The following is a 15,224-nucleotide window of genomic DNA, read 5'->3' as shown; positions in this document are numbered from 1 at the left end:
CTCATGATACTTGTCATGTCATGTTTCTGACAGGCTTGCGACTCTTATGTAGACACCTTCAAAATAAAGTGTTACCATATCTTGCTTAAGTCACAAAGGCATGTTAAAAAAATTGCCTAAGTCACTTATTTCTCTTGAGTTACATAATTTACACACAGTGTTATTACTATGCCAATAGCCATCCTTTTTGAGTGAAATGATCAATAAATGTCATATGTTACACTTTTGGTGAAGTTTTTTGTGCTTCCTGCAAAACTTGAAAAAATTAGTTAGGCGATTATTTTATCAGGGTGACGATATGTTGAAATCATATACAGTCTATGGTTGAATTACAACTTGAGTAAATTAACTTAGTTACAAACGGGAACTGTTTTGAGGGCGTGTCCTGAAGTACACGCGGAGAGAGACACGAAGAAGAAAATCATGACGCCATCACTCCGCGTTTACAAACAAGATGGCTACCTAGTTTGTGAATAGTTTCCCTACATCTGAAAAATTCATTGTTTTGGTAGCAAGTTGGCGCTTCGGTCGTAGTTACAAACGTTTCACCTTACATGTTGTGATAGAAATTAGCTTAAACATGAAGTCTGACGTGGAGGAGTTGATGCCGAGGCAGCTGCCCGTTGAGTATGGAGCCAGTGCGGAGGAGCTGGACCTGAATGGACCGCCGAGAAACCCCCGAGAGTATCTCCGACAGGTCCAGTAAGTTCACCTCAGAGCTCCAATGTTGTCGTTTGGACAGTGTAGATTTTTTTTTCTTCAATGCTTTATTGAAAATAACAAAAATAAAAATTTCTGGCACATTTTTCACAGTACATACCATGCATAAGTGTAGAAAGAATGCTAGGTGAAGATCAATCAACAGTAAAACTTATAATAATAACATAAATATTGTAAATTCAGAGCAGTTGAAATAAAAAATAAAATAAATACAAAAATAAAATACTTATAAAACAGTCTAAATGTTATTTTCAATAAGGGGGATTCGAATTAATTTTAACTGTTCATTTCAGTGGGAAAATGTTTCAAGATATCATATCATATTTGTGCCTTTGTTATTGTTAGAATTTTTTAGAGATTTTAAGTACAATTTGAATGAATTAATTAAGACAATACATTTTGGGGGATGATTTCATAACTCTATTCTTGTGGATGAAAAATTTTGCTAAACAAAGGATAACGTTGCAACATAGTTAATCGTTTTTGTTTTGCAAAAGCATACCGAAAGTGACATCGTCTCTAGAGAAAGCAGCTGGAAATAATATGATTTTTTGTTTAATCCAATTGTGAATGTTTGTATCACATCACATGATAAGAAGACATGGTTTGCAAAAGAAAGATTCCATGATTGTCAAGTTCTACTTTATCTTTATATTTTTCGGTTTTTGTGGGTAAAGTGCATCAATTGAGCCAGTTAGACACCTTTTTTTTATAGATAGATAATTTGTCACCTGCTTACCATAATATTTATATTATGTATATATTTTTTATGTTTTGTATATTTTCTTTACTTTGCATATTTTGCATTTTTTTTATTTATACTGATGTATATATACTTACTATTTTATAATTATTTATATACAAAGGTATTACTATACAAACAGTAATAATAGTAATAATAATATACAGTTATAATAATACAAAGTTAATACAAATACAAACATTTACATCAAAAATAAAATGTTTAAAATGGAAACATTTTACAGTATATAATAAGACATACAATTTGTTATTTTTTTGAGTCTGTATATTGTTTAAGTTTGTATATTTTCTTAACTCTGTATATTTTGCTTTTTTATTTATTTAATTTTTTTTCACTATTTACATATATATGTATATAAATAGATAGATATACTTTATTTATCCCAAGCTGGGAAATTACAGTGTAGCAGCAGCATTACACACAGAGACAATAACAACACAATCAATAAAAAGAACAATAAATAACAAAAATATATACTTCTATTTCTTTCTATTCTGTTGGAGTAACTAGAGTGAAACCAAATTTCCCTCCGGCAATCAATAAAGTATCTTTGATTCTGATTCTTAATTTTGTTTATGCTTTTCATGAGGTTGGAGGCGTCACTGTGTCCAGAGGTCGTGGTCGCTCAGATCGACCCCAAGAAACTGAAGAAGAAACAAACAATTCATGCCTCTGTGAGTAAATAAACACTATGAATTCTATTGGCCAATGGTTGAAACTTTAATTTTATGCAAAAGATATAAAATCATATGTTTCCATTCCTTCAATTGTCTCAAAGTTTCTTCTGTGCTTCAGGTGGCAGGTTGCCACGCTGCTCCAGTGGGGTTCTGTCCCAGCCTCAGCTGGCAGCAGCACCAAGTTAGCAACTTCTCAGACGTCAGACAGGTAAAATAAAACACTTTTTTTTTTTTACCTTTAGTCAATAAACTCCTAAAAAATGTATCAATTGTACATTAAATATGACTGAATATGAATGTCTTAAAATCCCTTGTCAACAGTCAAAACCTTAAATTATCCTTATAATCTGTTTTTAGAGTAGGGCTGGGCGATATATGGATATAAAAAATATATCGATATATTTTTTTAAAGTGGTATGGAATTAGACCATATCTATAGTTCTTTCTTTCTTTCTTTCTTTCTTTCTATGTATATGCTGCCCTTACTAGGGTTTGTCATATTTAGTTCTTTTGTAATGTTCGTAATTCTTTTCTCATATAAATATATTTATTTCAGAAAAAGCTTGGCCTATTTTATTTCATAGGCTATTTTAATTAAATACATTTTTCTATTTAAATGTGCATTTTATGGAGCTTTGACTTTTAAAAAAAAAAAAGGAACTTCTGTTATACAGTATTTATGTTCACTTAAATAAACAGTTTCAGTAAAACTACTTGTGACATGTCATATTTTTCTTTGACTTTGACTGAACATTTGTATCGGGACATATATTGTATATCAATATTCAGCCGAAATATATCGGGATATGACTTTTGGTCCATATCACCCAGCCCTTATTCTGAGTCAAACTTTGTGGCTTCTGCATTTTGCTTTCAGAGCATCACAAAGAACAGGATTCACTGGAGCAGTCACACTCTGGACGACAATGTACAGATGGTGAGATGGCACAAAGTTAATTCAAAAGTTTGAGCAGACTGAATAAGAAATTGTGCATTTTTTATGATTTCACCTTTCTATGTGTGTGTCCTACAGCCAAAGCTAACCGATGAAGAGGGCTGGAAGAGATTTTGTTTAGGAGAGAAAGTCTATCTGGGTCACACAGATGCTGAACCAGAGCCAGCGCTGGACTATAGCAAGGTTATATGAAAGTCTGTTTGTGAGAAGGACTTTTATTTTATTCGCTGAAATAGTTTTTAACAGCCAGGTTATCAGAAAAAATAAGTTATAAGTAAGACAATTAAAAAAAAAAGTGATATTTTCAGCAGTCACATTAAAGTTAAGTAACAGATTGTATTTGTCAACTTGTCAAATCTAAACTGATCCAAGTAACAATTGTTTATTTTGCCACTCGTTGATAAATGTTTTTTTTTTTTTTTTTAAAGAGCATGTAATCTAATAATCAAATTGTGTGTGTGTCTCAGGTGGGCTTCCCTCCCTTCCTCAGTATAGTCAGCAGACTCAACCAGGTAAAGATCCTCCTCATTTACACATTTAGCTCACACTTTATAACAATCCAACAGTCAGATGATTGTGTTTGTTTTCTGCCGTCTCTCTCTCTCTCTCTCTCTCTCTGTCGTTTGTCTTCAGTCCACCGTGCTGATGGTGTTAGAAACTCTAATCTGTTGGTTTGAAGAACACGACTTTGTTCCACAGTTGGTGAGTTTAGTTTATTAATTCAGTCCACCTTTTTCACTTGGTTGCCACAAGTCCAACATCACATTGTAGCGTTGGCATGTTCAGCTAAACAGGATTTACCACACTGAGTACCTGCTTATTTTTTTTTCCAACCAAAGCTCAAAATATCAATAAGCACTATTGTCTTCTGATAAAGGATGGGACAAAATATAAACAAAAAAATAAAGCCTGATTTAAAATAAAAATAAAATACAGGAATGATCATGTATGAGAGAACATTCCCACAATGTTGTTATTGCATTGCACTTATGATAACATTAAGATGTTGTTTCTGTGATGCAATAAAAAAAGTGATCACAGTATGTGTTAGTGTCATTTTTTAAGAGCTTAAACATATTTTGAATATTTGTTTATATTGTGAAACACAATTACTTTGACCAGGATATCAGCAATCTGAAAACATTAAATGTTTATATCATTCTGATTCTTTTCATACTTTAAATATAAAAGGTGATGGTTCTCTCAATGTCTTTACTGTATAATTGAGAACTTGTTTAATTTCCTTTCTGTCTATAAAACAGTGGTTGTGTGTGTGGTAGGGTCGCTGGTTGTATGGGTTGTTGGCGTGTCTGGAGAAGCCTCTGTTGCCTGAAGCTCATTCCTCCATCAGACAGCTGGCCAGGAGAAGTGCTCAGCTCCGCAGCACACTGGTACGCTTCAGCCTGTTACTCTGCTGCAACAGCTCATGTTCACAGACAGTGTTATTGTACCTGGGTGATCCATAGATGATTGCTTTGATTCTTATTTCTGTACAGACAGTACTGTACTTTGAAATGGGTGCTATTCACATCAAGGGACTTTTTCCAACTTTTTGTCTTTCATGATTCCCCAGGAGAGTCAGGAGGATGAGAAACTACCAGCCCTCAACCTGCTCATCTGTCTTGTTGCCAGGTATCTACCACTAAGTCCTGATGCTGGTCAGGTCACATTTGCTGTATTAAGGCTGTCTTCCCATGATTGGGTGCATTAAACCCTTTCAAAATATTGTGGTCTAAACTACCAACACTTCTCATTTATTTAGTGTGATCACAGGTGCATCTCAATACCTTAGAATGTCATGGAAAAGTCAATTTCCAGTAGTTCAAGTCAAATAGCCTCAACCAAGTATTGAGTCATATAGATGGACATACTTTTCAGAGGGAAACATTTCCATAAAATACTATTAAAATTGGTCTTTTGTAATATTTTTTGAGACACTGAATTTTAGGTCTAATTGTAAGCCATAATCATTATAATTAGAAGAAAATAAAGACATGAAATGTTTAATTCTGTGTGCGATTGATCTATATGTGTTATTTACACTTTTTGAATGACTGACAAACTTTATGATATTCTAACTTATTGAGATGCACCTGTATACCAATGCATGATCATTTGAATATGTTAGATGTAACTGTGTGCAATCCTGCTCATTTCCTTTTGTCTTTGCTGCAGATACTTTGAGCAGAACGACCTGGCAGACCAGCCGGAGTGAACACGGGGTTTCAACTGCTGACCGATATCAAGACCTTAAGGAGGGATATGTTGCAAGTCCTCTTACTGATGCAGCATTCATACAGGTTGTACAGTAAGGTAACCAAAAACTTGAAGACAATTAAAGATGGAGACTTAAAAGAAAATGTTTCCAAGGACACATCAGTGCAAACAACCATGTTGGAGCTGCGCTGATTCTGCATGCTTGGATGAAAGTTGAGGATGGAACCAAAAGGGCTGGATGATGAACTCAACACTTGTATTATTTAAGTCATTTGAGTTTCTGCTGACTGGACAGCTACCAAAGCACAAGATGATCATTTCCTTTGAGTTTAGTTTTGAGATTTATGTATGTATTAAAAATAAAGATTTTTCTAAAAAAACAAACAAACCTGATTTGTGGGATATTTGTTTGCAGCTTTTTAAGAGTTAAAATGCATTTTCAAGGTATTTTTCCAGACTCTTGAAACCGTTGCAACCACATCTAAATAAAAATGCAACTGCAAATTTAGAGTTTATTTATACTTAGAGCAACCAATGTATCACTTTACCAGTTCATACAATTAAGAAAAAAAATCCCCCACGGAATATATCAGAAAAAAAACTTTTTCCAAACTTTGTACCAGTTCAGTTCCCACTTGTTAAGAGTAATCAAATAATGGAGAACCACAGAGGACTGCAGTTTGAAGAGTTTTGAGCTGAGATACCCCAGTCTGCCCATTTTGATACACACATTTGTCATAAATACAGATTAATTTGGTCTTAAATAAAACAAAAGGATAAGAGAAGAAAACATTGTCCACTATCTGGATACCCATTTACGTCAAATTTTTAGGCAAAATCTAACACAATCTCTTTACCTGCTTCCAGATTTTGAAATGTGAGGACAGTAAATAAATCACTTGAGTCTGGGAAGTGGTTATGGGACCTTTCTGTATTTTGGATTCAACAGCTCAAACAAATAATGGAAAAAGTAATCATCTGACTAGCAGTTGCAGCCTAAATAGGACTGAAGAAAATACAACAGCACACAGATTTCCACCAATACCTCACCTTTAATTCGAAGCAGATTTTCAGTCGGTACAAAAAGAAAAAAGAAAATGGTAAAACTTTTTCGAAAATCAGCATTAGAGCAAATCACATGTACCCAGGTGATGAGGATACAAGGGCCTTGACATTGATCAAATAGTGGAAAGAAATGAGGATCAACAGCGTTGTCACATCAACTTGAAAACACAACTACTGTACGTTAATGGTTACTGCTACCAGAACCAACGATACCCCAGCCTATGGCATTATGATCAGTATGAAGAAACAAACATTCAACACCAGCTTTTCATCGTCGCGCCACAAAGACCTTTTTAAAAACCCAAATGTCAGGCCCAGGATAAAATGACAGGACTAAAATTAAATCTTAAACCTGTTTGTTAAGGGGTCCAATTAGAGACCGATGCACCGCTGACTTAAAGTCCAGGCTGCAATAACCAGTCGTCCACTGTTTCAATTCCTTCTTGACATACTTATAAATCCCTACACTGACAAACAAACCCATGTTAAAACTTTGATGGGCCTTCATGTGACGTTTTAAGGGAAAATACTAGTTTAAAAACTGTTTATCAGCTTGTGTCATTAAGTAAATAGATTTTCCTTCAGTGTTTTCCAGCTTTACCGCACGGAGGCTGAATGAGAATCAGATTAGCGTCTCTTGTCCTTCCTGTCTCTATCTTTATGTTCCCTATCGCTGCGGGACGACCTGCCCCTCCCTTCCTCGCTCCTCCTCTTCCTCCTCTCCTTGGATCCCTTCCCTCCTCCGCTGCTCCCTCCCCTCTTGCGGTGACTCCTCTCTTCTCCCTTCTTCCTGTCCCTGTCCGACAGCCTCCTCTTGCGCTTGCCGCTGTCTCGGCTGCGGCTTCGGCTACTACTGTTGGACGACGAGGACGAAGAAGACGAGGACGATGAGGAGGAGCGGCTGGATCCGGAGGAAGAGGAGGAGCTTCCGCTGGATGAGGAGCCGGAAGAGGAAGAGGAGGAGCTGTTGCTGTTACTGCGGCCCTTCTTTGCCTCCTTTTCCTTCTTCCGCCCTCTCCTGCCGTCCTCTTCCTCCTTAGAGGGTGCCGGGGTAACGCTGGGGACCTCCTGGGGATCAGGCAGGTTTTGGGGTGCTGCGTCCCCTGGTTTCCCTTCTGCAGCCTGGCTCTCAGCTGCTGAGTTCTGGACCTCGGGGCGAGGCATGCTGAAATCCAGTACGGGCAGCGAAGAGGCTATTTGGGGTTCTGGGATCAGAGAGGGTCCCTGGGTCTCAGAGGACGTTTCTGCTGGTTCTCCTGCAGTGTGGCTGAGCTGGGGTTGGGGCTGGGATTGGTGACTGGTGTTTGGTGCTTCTTGGCTGGTTTCGATTGGTTCTGAGGACTGGGTCTCCTGGGTCTTTTCATTTTGGAGGTCTGTAGGCTGCTGTTTACTGACTCCCTCCTGTTCTTTACTCCTGTCCGCCTGCTCTGTTCCACCCTCCACCTCCATCTCCTCTGACCCCGGACTAGCCTCCTTCTCTCCCTTCTCCACCCTCTCCTCCCCATCCTTCACCCTCTCCTCTTCTTCCTTCTTCTCCTCGCTCCCCTCCTCAATCAACTCCATCCCCTCTACCTCTTCCTGCACCTTCAACGCTCCCTTATCCCCTTCCTCCCTCTCCTTCCCCTTGTCCTTCTCTGTCACCTTTCCATCCCCCTTATCTTCCCTCTCCTCCTCTTCCTCCTCGTCCTCCTCCTCTTCCTCCATCTCTGCATCCCCCTTGTTACCTGTCACCTTGACTGCCTGACCTGCTGGCTTACCCTCCGCCGAGTGGTCCATCCCTGTTGCTGCCATGTTGCCGTCCTGGTCGCGGTTTGGTTGTCGCCGGGGGCGGGACTCCATCTTGCTGAGGTGTTCGGCAAAAGCCTCACGCCTCTCCTCAAACACAGCTGTCCGAAAAAGAACAGAACCAAAGATCCACAGAGGTTACAAAACGATTAAAGAAGCAGAGTCTTTCAAAAGCACAAGAAGCTTCCTTTTAAACATAAGAAAGAAGAACCCCACTTACCGTTCAGTTTCTTGGTGGAGTCATCGAGGAGTTTCTGTGTGGCGGAGCACATTTTTCCAGGCACATAGAAAATATGAGGCTTGGTCTTGGTACGAATGTATTTCACCAGACGATTATTGTGGCTGGTCCACTCCTCTTGCTGTAAATGGAGGAAAAAGAAGATTAAACCAACTCTGTCTCATTTGGTTTATGTACACTCACGACAACACACTACTGACACTACTCCCAACATAAACCACCTGTCAGCCCTGCAAATAACCAAATTGAAAAACATTCAAGGCATGTAGATATTTAAGTCACTTGTCAAATTGTTTGAATTTTTTTAGGAGGTATTTTCTTACCAGCTGAGCTAACTCCACTTTCTGTTCCAGTAGCCTCAGCTCAGTCTGTTTGGCTCTCCGCTCTTCAAAGAGCTCCCTCTTATCACTCTCCACCTTCTTTTTCTCAGCTTCAGCCTGAACCTCGAGCTTCTGCTCAATCTCTGTACGTCGCTTTTGCTGTGGGGGCAGAAGAAGATGGACGGAGATATTATTAGCAAGAGGAAGATAGAAAACACTGACACTTAATATATGTGGGGAAACCCAACTCCCCACACACAGTATTTATTTGAAAACATACATTTAAATAAACACTGACAATAAAACACTATGGTACTGCTTACATCCATTACTTTTCATTTCTAATTTTTGAGCAAATAAGGCAAATAAAAAACAATTTAATTCAGTTTTAATTGAAAGAATGATGCTTTGTTGTCGGGGTGGGCGATATGGCCCTAAAAGATTATCATATTTCAGGGTATTTTTGCGATAACGATATTATTGATATTATATATAATACTGAAAAATATATAGACTATGCTTTTTTTAGTCTGTATAAATAAATAAATAAAAAAACATTCAACAAATTAAAATAGGGGGAGAATTTTTTTTCCCATAAAAACCCAAATTTGGTGGCCTCTCACACATTCTAATGCCACTATTCCATCACATACACTGATCTTATCATTGCATATTTTAATGAAATATTGTAAAGGAGAATAAAGGTTATTGTATGTTTTATTTAAGGCATCTTATTTTGACAGTCTTGTAAATTCTGTGGTGGACTCTGTTAACACACTGTGCTCTTTCTTTGAAAGCTGCATTGGTTTAGCGAGAGGAAGTAATAGCTGCCTTTTGTGATTAACACAACTTTAATTGTTAGCTAATATTAGCTTGCCGCTAACGAACGGCATAATGCAACAGTGTGTTCGGACTGTTTGGACCTCTGACAGGCCCGGACAGGTTGATAGTATTTAGTTCGGCGCACGCACATGGAGAGATGATGTGGGGACGGTACTGATACAGACGGGTAGGCATGGCAGCTCGGTAAATTCAGTGCGTGTGTAAGTTAGTGATGGGTCTGATCGTACCGATGCTTCGGAGCGTGTGTCGAGAAATCCCGGAAGTCTTTGGTGGAGCGCGTATCGACGCTTGTGTTGTTTAGGGCGAGTGACGTCATTGATGACGTTCGAAGCCTCGGTGGTTGAGGAAATGGTTCGACTTGTGCACCCCTGCCTCCTCAGTCCCATGCGAACGAGTTTTTTCGAAAGCTGGAGAGGTTGTCTCCAAAATAGAAACCGACTGAGTCCAAGCACAGTGGAGAAATTGTTGTTTTTAAACTGCAATCAATAAAGTCACAAGCACAAATGATGTCCCATCTCTGCCCCATGCTTTGAAAACACTGTAACATTTTTAACAAACACCTCATGTCCTATTGGATTTATTTTATCATCGACTGAAATGATGCTGGTAAAGTAAATAATAATGATTATTATATATTATTATTAATAATTACTAATACACTGCTATTAGCATTACCCACATATTAATCAAAACAACAGATAAATAAAATCCACACTAAATCAAATTAAGGTGTTTTTATTTCTGTTGGCAGTGATTATTCCCATGCAACAAGAGGCCTCACAAACAGCTCAAAGGTCAATGACAATTTGGACCAGCAGGGGGTTTGTGAGCACATGAAGCCTCAAGATATGAACCTTTTCTCGAACCATTTGGCTGTAAAGGTTCAAGGCTTCATGAGGCTTCATCTACCCATCACTAGTGTAAGTGTGTGAATGCGCGCACATGTCCCGGAGGAGGGCAGAGAGGTGCGGGTTTGGGTTTTGACTGACAGATGACAGACACTTTGCTGAGCAGAGACAACACAAAATAACTTTATATTATGAATAGTGTCGATATACTTTCAGCTAGAAATGTGACGTTAGCGCAGACTCTGTCGGGCCGCCACAGTCAAAGTAATAAATGGGAAACCCTTACGACACTACGTCAAGAAGTAGCAATATCATGATATGCCTGTTTTTACTTTTAAAAAAAACATACCAGTACAATCGTGCAAGATATGATATGGCACACCTCTACCTTGTTGGACAACATTAACTGATATGAAGCCCAATGGTTCATTTTCCTCACCTTCTCTGTGGAAACGTTGGACTCCTGTTTAAATTTCTGCAGGGTCCCCATCAGCAGGCCGAACATACGCCGATTCCTGAGCAAGAAAAGACATTCTCCATCACACACACAGCTACAGCAGTATTTTCAGCTGTAGAATAATTAATATTAATAACACATCAGGACAGCAAGCTTGTTCCACATGTCGGCCTACCTCTGTTTGCCCCTCTCATCCATGGTTTGATCTTGAATGAGGTCTCTGCGTGTTCTCTCCTTGGAGGTAGCTACTACAGACGACTGCAACGCCGGCTGAGCAAAGAAGAAAACATGACAGAGGGTGAACCAACTAGTAAATGAACATTTCATCCTTCCATTTCTGACAAATACTCCCAGAGCTCCCAACCTGAAAACACATAAAATGCTGCACATATGGGAAGAGCTGCCAACACAAGAGATGATGTTGTTATTCTTACTTTTTTGACATCGTCATCATCCTCGGCGTCGCTGTCGTGGCGCGTGTCTCTCCTGGCCCTCTGTACCCCCGCCAGCCTGCAAATATGCAAAAAGACAAGCTGTCCATAAGAGACTTTTCACAATAGCTCCAGACAGAGCAACTGCAACATTTATACACATTTTAAAGAGTAGAATTAAAGCACTTTCGAAGTTCCTAAAGCAACAATTTCCTGTCTCCTGAGGCCTTAATCACTACATTTAACAGCAACAATGTATTTATATATATTCTTATTAACTTATGTATGTTTTGTCATGTTTATTGAATGCTTGCTAATTTTTAGATTCAGGGACAGACCAAGGTAAAAATAACAACAACAAGCATACATTATGGTTAAAAAAATAAGTATTATTCAAATTTTCAAGACTTTGTATGAACCATGATGTACCAAAACTTCAAAACAGATATTTTTTTATAGTTTAAGAATTTTGTTATGTAAATTAATTGAGATGTGAATAGTTGCATCAGTCCTTTCTGTATGTTTGTTTTAATCCACATAAGATGCTTTACCATCACCAAACTGATTGACAGTTGAGTGCACAGAAAAAAAATCTCACCTCATGAGGGCTCCTTCAATGTCCCTCTGCTTGGCAGGGGGGGCGCCGCTTCCAATGTCTGAGAGACTACGCCTGGGAAAGGACACAAAGTGGTTACATGCTAGCAGGTTAGGGCTTCACAGGTTTTTTTGATCTGCATAAACGCATAAGACTGCCATTTGGAATTCTCACCATTTGCTAGCTTAGCTTGTCTGGTGTGGCGTGAGACAAAGAAATATAGTAACAGGATTGTTTCATTCATGCATTAAGAGACTTTTGCTTTCCATGAGTGACTGGGGGAGGAAAAACCACATTATGTTTTTCAGCATATGAGCCTCTGCACATCAGTTAGTTGTATCAAATAAGTGCCAGGTAGTGGCTCGTTAATTTAATAAATTCACAAATGTCAGTTAAAGAGGTGAATATTCATATTATATATATTTAACCCATATTTGCACCTCTTCACTTTTCTGTTTTTAGAACAGCCTCTACAGTGCTTCCAATTCAGGTGCATCTTAAAATGTTACTGCATATATTCTATTTTGACTTAACATTCTTGTTTGTTTTGCTGTAGTGTTTGGTTGTACAATGTTTCTGAATATGTTCTGCATACGCTACTGGATACCTGAATTTCCCTCAGGATCAAAAAGTATCCATCTATCTCTCCATGCATCATATTTATTATTCATTTTTATTATCTGTTATTATCTGTTAAGCATGGACCAATTTTCACAGCTTGTTTCTACTTTTACCCTCTGGAGTCCATCTATTTATTGAAAATACATGTTTTATTTACAGTAATAACTTTATTTATATATGATATGCAGACAAGCTGAGAAAGCCAGTTGAAAGTGCAATCATAGGAGCTTTCACAGTATGCCATTTATGTTTCTAGACCATTTTTAAAATGTGAATTTTATTTCTACAACGAAAACTTACTATTTTTAATTTACATGCAAATAGACTGTTATGTAGTTTTATTATTTATTCTGCTGTTTGTGTGTAAAATGGTAAAAAAAAAAAAAAAGAAAAAAAAAAAAGAAGGTACATTTCAATAGAGACCTGTGTCTTTTGTTTGTATTTTCAGTTTCTGGCAGCTTTATAATTTGTTTGTTAATATAAAATGAAAAATCTGATAGCCAAGTTTGTGTCAAAACTTGTGATGTAAGGACAGACTGAGAAATGCTAAACAGATACAGAAATGAATTCATAGGTAGTTGACAAATTTGTACCAAAATCTCCTGGACTTCAGAGGTTTAAACATGGCTAACATGCCATATAACCGCCCCTGCTGGGCCTAGCACTATATAAATTAAGATAAATGCTGTTGGCTTTACCTGAGCAGGTTGACTCCTCTGCCTCTACCTCCACCTCCACCGGGGCCTGCCATGGGGCCGCCGACCCGGCGCATCTGACCCGGTCTGTAAACACAACAGGTCAATACACACACACACACAAAACAGTCTACACACAAAACAGTCTTTACACTTAGTCTCGTCAGCTTAAAAACAAAATGTACTGTTTGCTAGGTAATTATGTCGCTACTTTTTTTTAGAAATGGAACCACTGAGTGAAACTAAACAGGTAAATCTAGGGGTGACGCCTGCAGGGCCTCGTTGGCCTACTCGGACTGATATTCCTCTAGAACAGTTTGGTAAATTCCTGGTTTGTGTTTTACTTTTATATGGCTAATAAATCGGTTTGGGCATGTGTAATGTGACCCCGTGTGGGTTCAGAAGGCACAAAACAACCAAAGAAGGCGGTAATGTTTGCTAACTAGCTAGCCGACTCATGCTAGCTCATATGGCTAGTCATTGGAATGCTAGCAAGTTGGTTAGCTTCCCACTACAAACACGCCAAAAACTAAACCTCTCGGGCTGTATTTTACCTTGATTCATTAGGATCACGTCCAGTTAATTTACGGATATTATCATCCACACTTTTCAGGCTTTGCTTTGCTTTTTCGAGCTGGTCTTGCAAGCTCCGCACTACCACCGCCATCTTGCTTCCAGTTAGCGCGAATCACGTGTTGTTTCTTCTTCTTCTATCTTCTCTTGCGATCTTTTTCTTCTTCGGGTTTGGTTTGGCGGCGTGCGAGTTTGGGGTGCACTTCCGCCACCTGCTGTTCATTTTTACTTCAAAAACGCACCCAACATATTTTAAGGTAAAAATTGCTAATTAAAATAACATTTCCCATTATATTTTGATGAAAATTATTACATATAATTATTTTCCTTACAAAATCGAACAAGTGAAATGACCCAAAAGACTCACAAAATCACATTAAAGTGCCACAAAATGAACTTAATAAATCAAAACAAAATATTTCCTCAAAAACAACTAAAGGGAAGCAAATAATTATCTTATGCCAGACCTTTAATTACAGTTAATTAAAACATTTTCTTGGAGCTGGACTGTGCAAAATTAAAAAGACCCATCATTTATAGGAGTCCTCCTGTTGTGTATTGATACTTTTAAAACATAAGAAACAAATAAATATTCCACATGCTCAGACTAGGTACAGTTAAAAGACATTAGATTATAGTGTGACACTATTGATATCCCCAGAGACCAACAAGAATAGTGTTTCAAAAGAATTGATGCAATAATAATTACTGTGTACTGGAGTCAACAACATGGTAACTGTGGATCGGACAAAACATTTTTGTTTCAGTTTAATTACAGAGCACCAACATGTTAATGTCATTATCCAGGTGTGAACAAGCTCTTTGCCTGAGCTTTTTAAAATTCTTAAAAAAAGAAAGTAATTGATTGAACTGAACAGTGATGATGTATTAATTTATTCCTATTTATTATTTCTTTTCTCGATCCTTCTTTATTGCAACCATTTTCCCAGGTGTTTTCAGGAAGAAGTGAGGCAGAGCTGTGTTAACCTTACTTTGATTACTTTAAAAAAAGAACCCTTTAATGAACATTTTGGGTGAGTTAAGCCCAGGCTATTTGTAAATCTACATCAAATCCACTCTGAGGTGGGAGTGAAATGATCCTGAATTTTGGCATCAAATCGATCCAGATTTCTGCCTTAAATTTTGAAATAGCATTTTGCTTTTGTCCAGATTAAATATGGGACTGGATTAATAAATTGGGATCCAAATCTTCGGGATCAGAAATCTTCAGATCTGCCTCTTAAAACACCCAATTTTCAGATCAGATCCAAATTTAATCCAATCCAACCACTATAATCCTGTGAGATTATTTTTGAAATACAGGCCCAAGCAGGTTAGAGAATCTGATCAGTGTTTACCCAGAATGCTGCTAAAACTGAAAGACAAAAACAATGGAAACAAAGGACTTTTTAATGCTTTTA

At 38.0% G+C, this 15,224-nt stretch overlaps 2 protein-coding genes across 2 annotated transcripts; one reads left to right on the top strand and one right to left on the bottom strand.

Annotated features, from left to right (window-relative positions):
* Positions 1–404: 404 nt before the first annotated feature.
* Positions 405–5,837, top strand: gemin2 (gem (nuclear organelle) associated protein 2). Its single transcript, XM_059353561.1, has 10 exons — positions 405–702; positions 2,073–2,157; positions 2,279–2,368; positions 3,038–3,097; positions 3,194–3,298; positions 3,583–3,627; positions 3,749–3,817; positions 4,396–4,506; positions 4,689–4,747; positions 5,291–5,837. Exons 1-10 carry the CDS (start codon positions 581–583, stop codon positions 5,328–5,330), a joined length of 786 nt encoding a protein of 261 aa, XP_059209544.1. The 5' UTR covers positions 405–580; the 3' UTR covers positions 5,331–5,837.
* Positions 5,838–6,364: 527 nt separating this feature from the next.
* On the bottom strand, positions 6,365–13,931 carry pnn (pinin, desmosome associated protein). The gene is made up of 9 exons (XM_059353560.1): positions 13,785–13,931; positions 13,234–13,317; positions 11,918–11,989; positions 11,323–11,398; positions 11,064–11,158; positions 10,871–10,946; positions 8,744–8,899; positions 8,403–8,541; positions 6,365–8,283 (listed from the first exon to the last, which is right to left on the bottom strand). The coding sequence occupies exons 1-9, from the start codon at positions 13,895–13,897 to the stop codon at positions 7,025–7,027; spliced, it is 2,070 nt and encodes a 689-aa protein (XP_059209543.1). The 5' UTR covers positions 13,898–13,931; the 3' UTR covers positions 6,365–7,024.
* Positions 13,932–15,224: the final 1,293 nt, after the last annotated feature.

Source organism: Centropristis striata, chromosome 16 (assembly GCF_030273125.1).
Source record: "Centropristis striata isolate RG_2023a ecotype Rhode Island chromosome 16, C.striata_1.0, whole genome shotgun sequence".
In the NCBI taxonomy this organism is placed as follows: domain Eukaryota; kingdom Metazoa; phylum Chordata; class Actinopteri; order Perciformes; family Serranidae; genus Centropristis; species Centropristis striata.
Note: the sequence above shows the minus strand (reverse complement) of the source record. Positions and strands in the feature narration are given on the sequence as shown.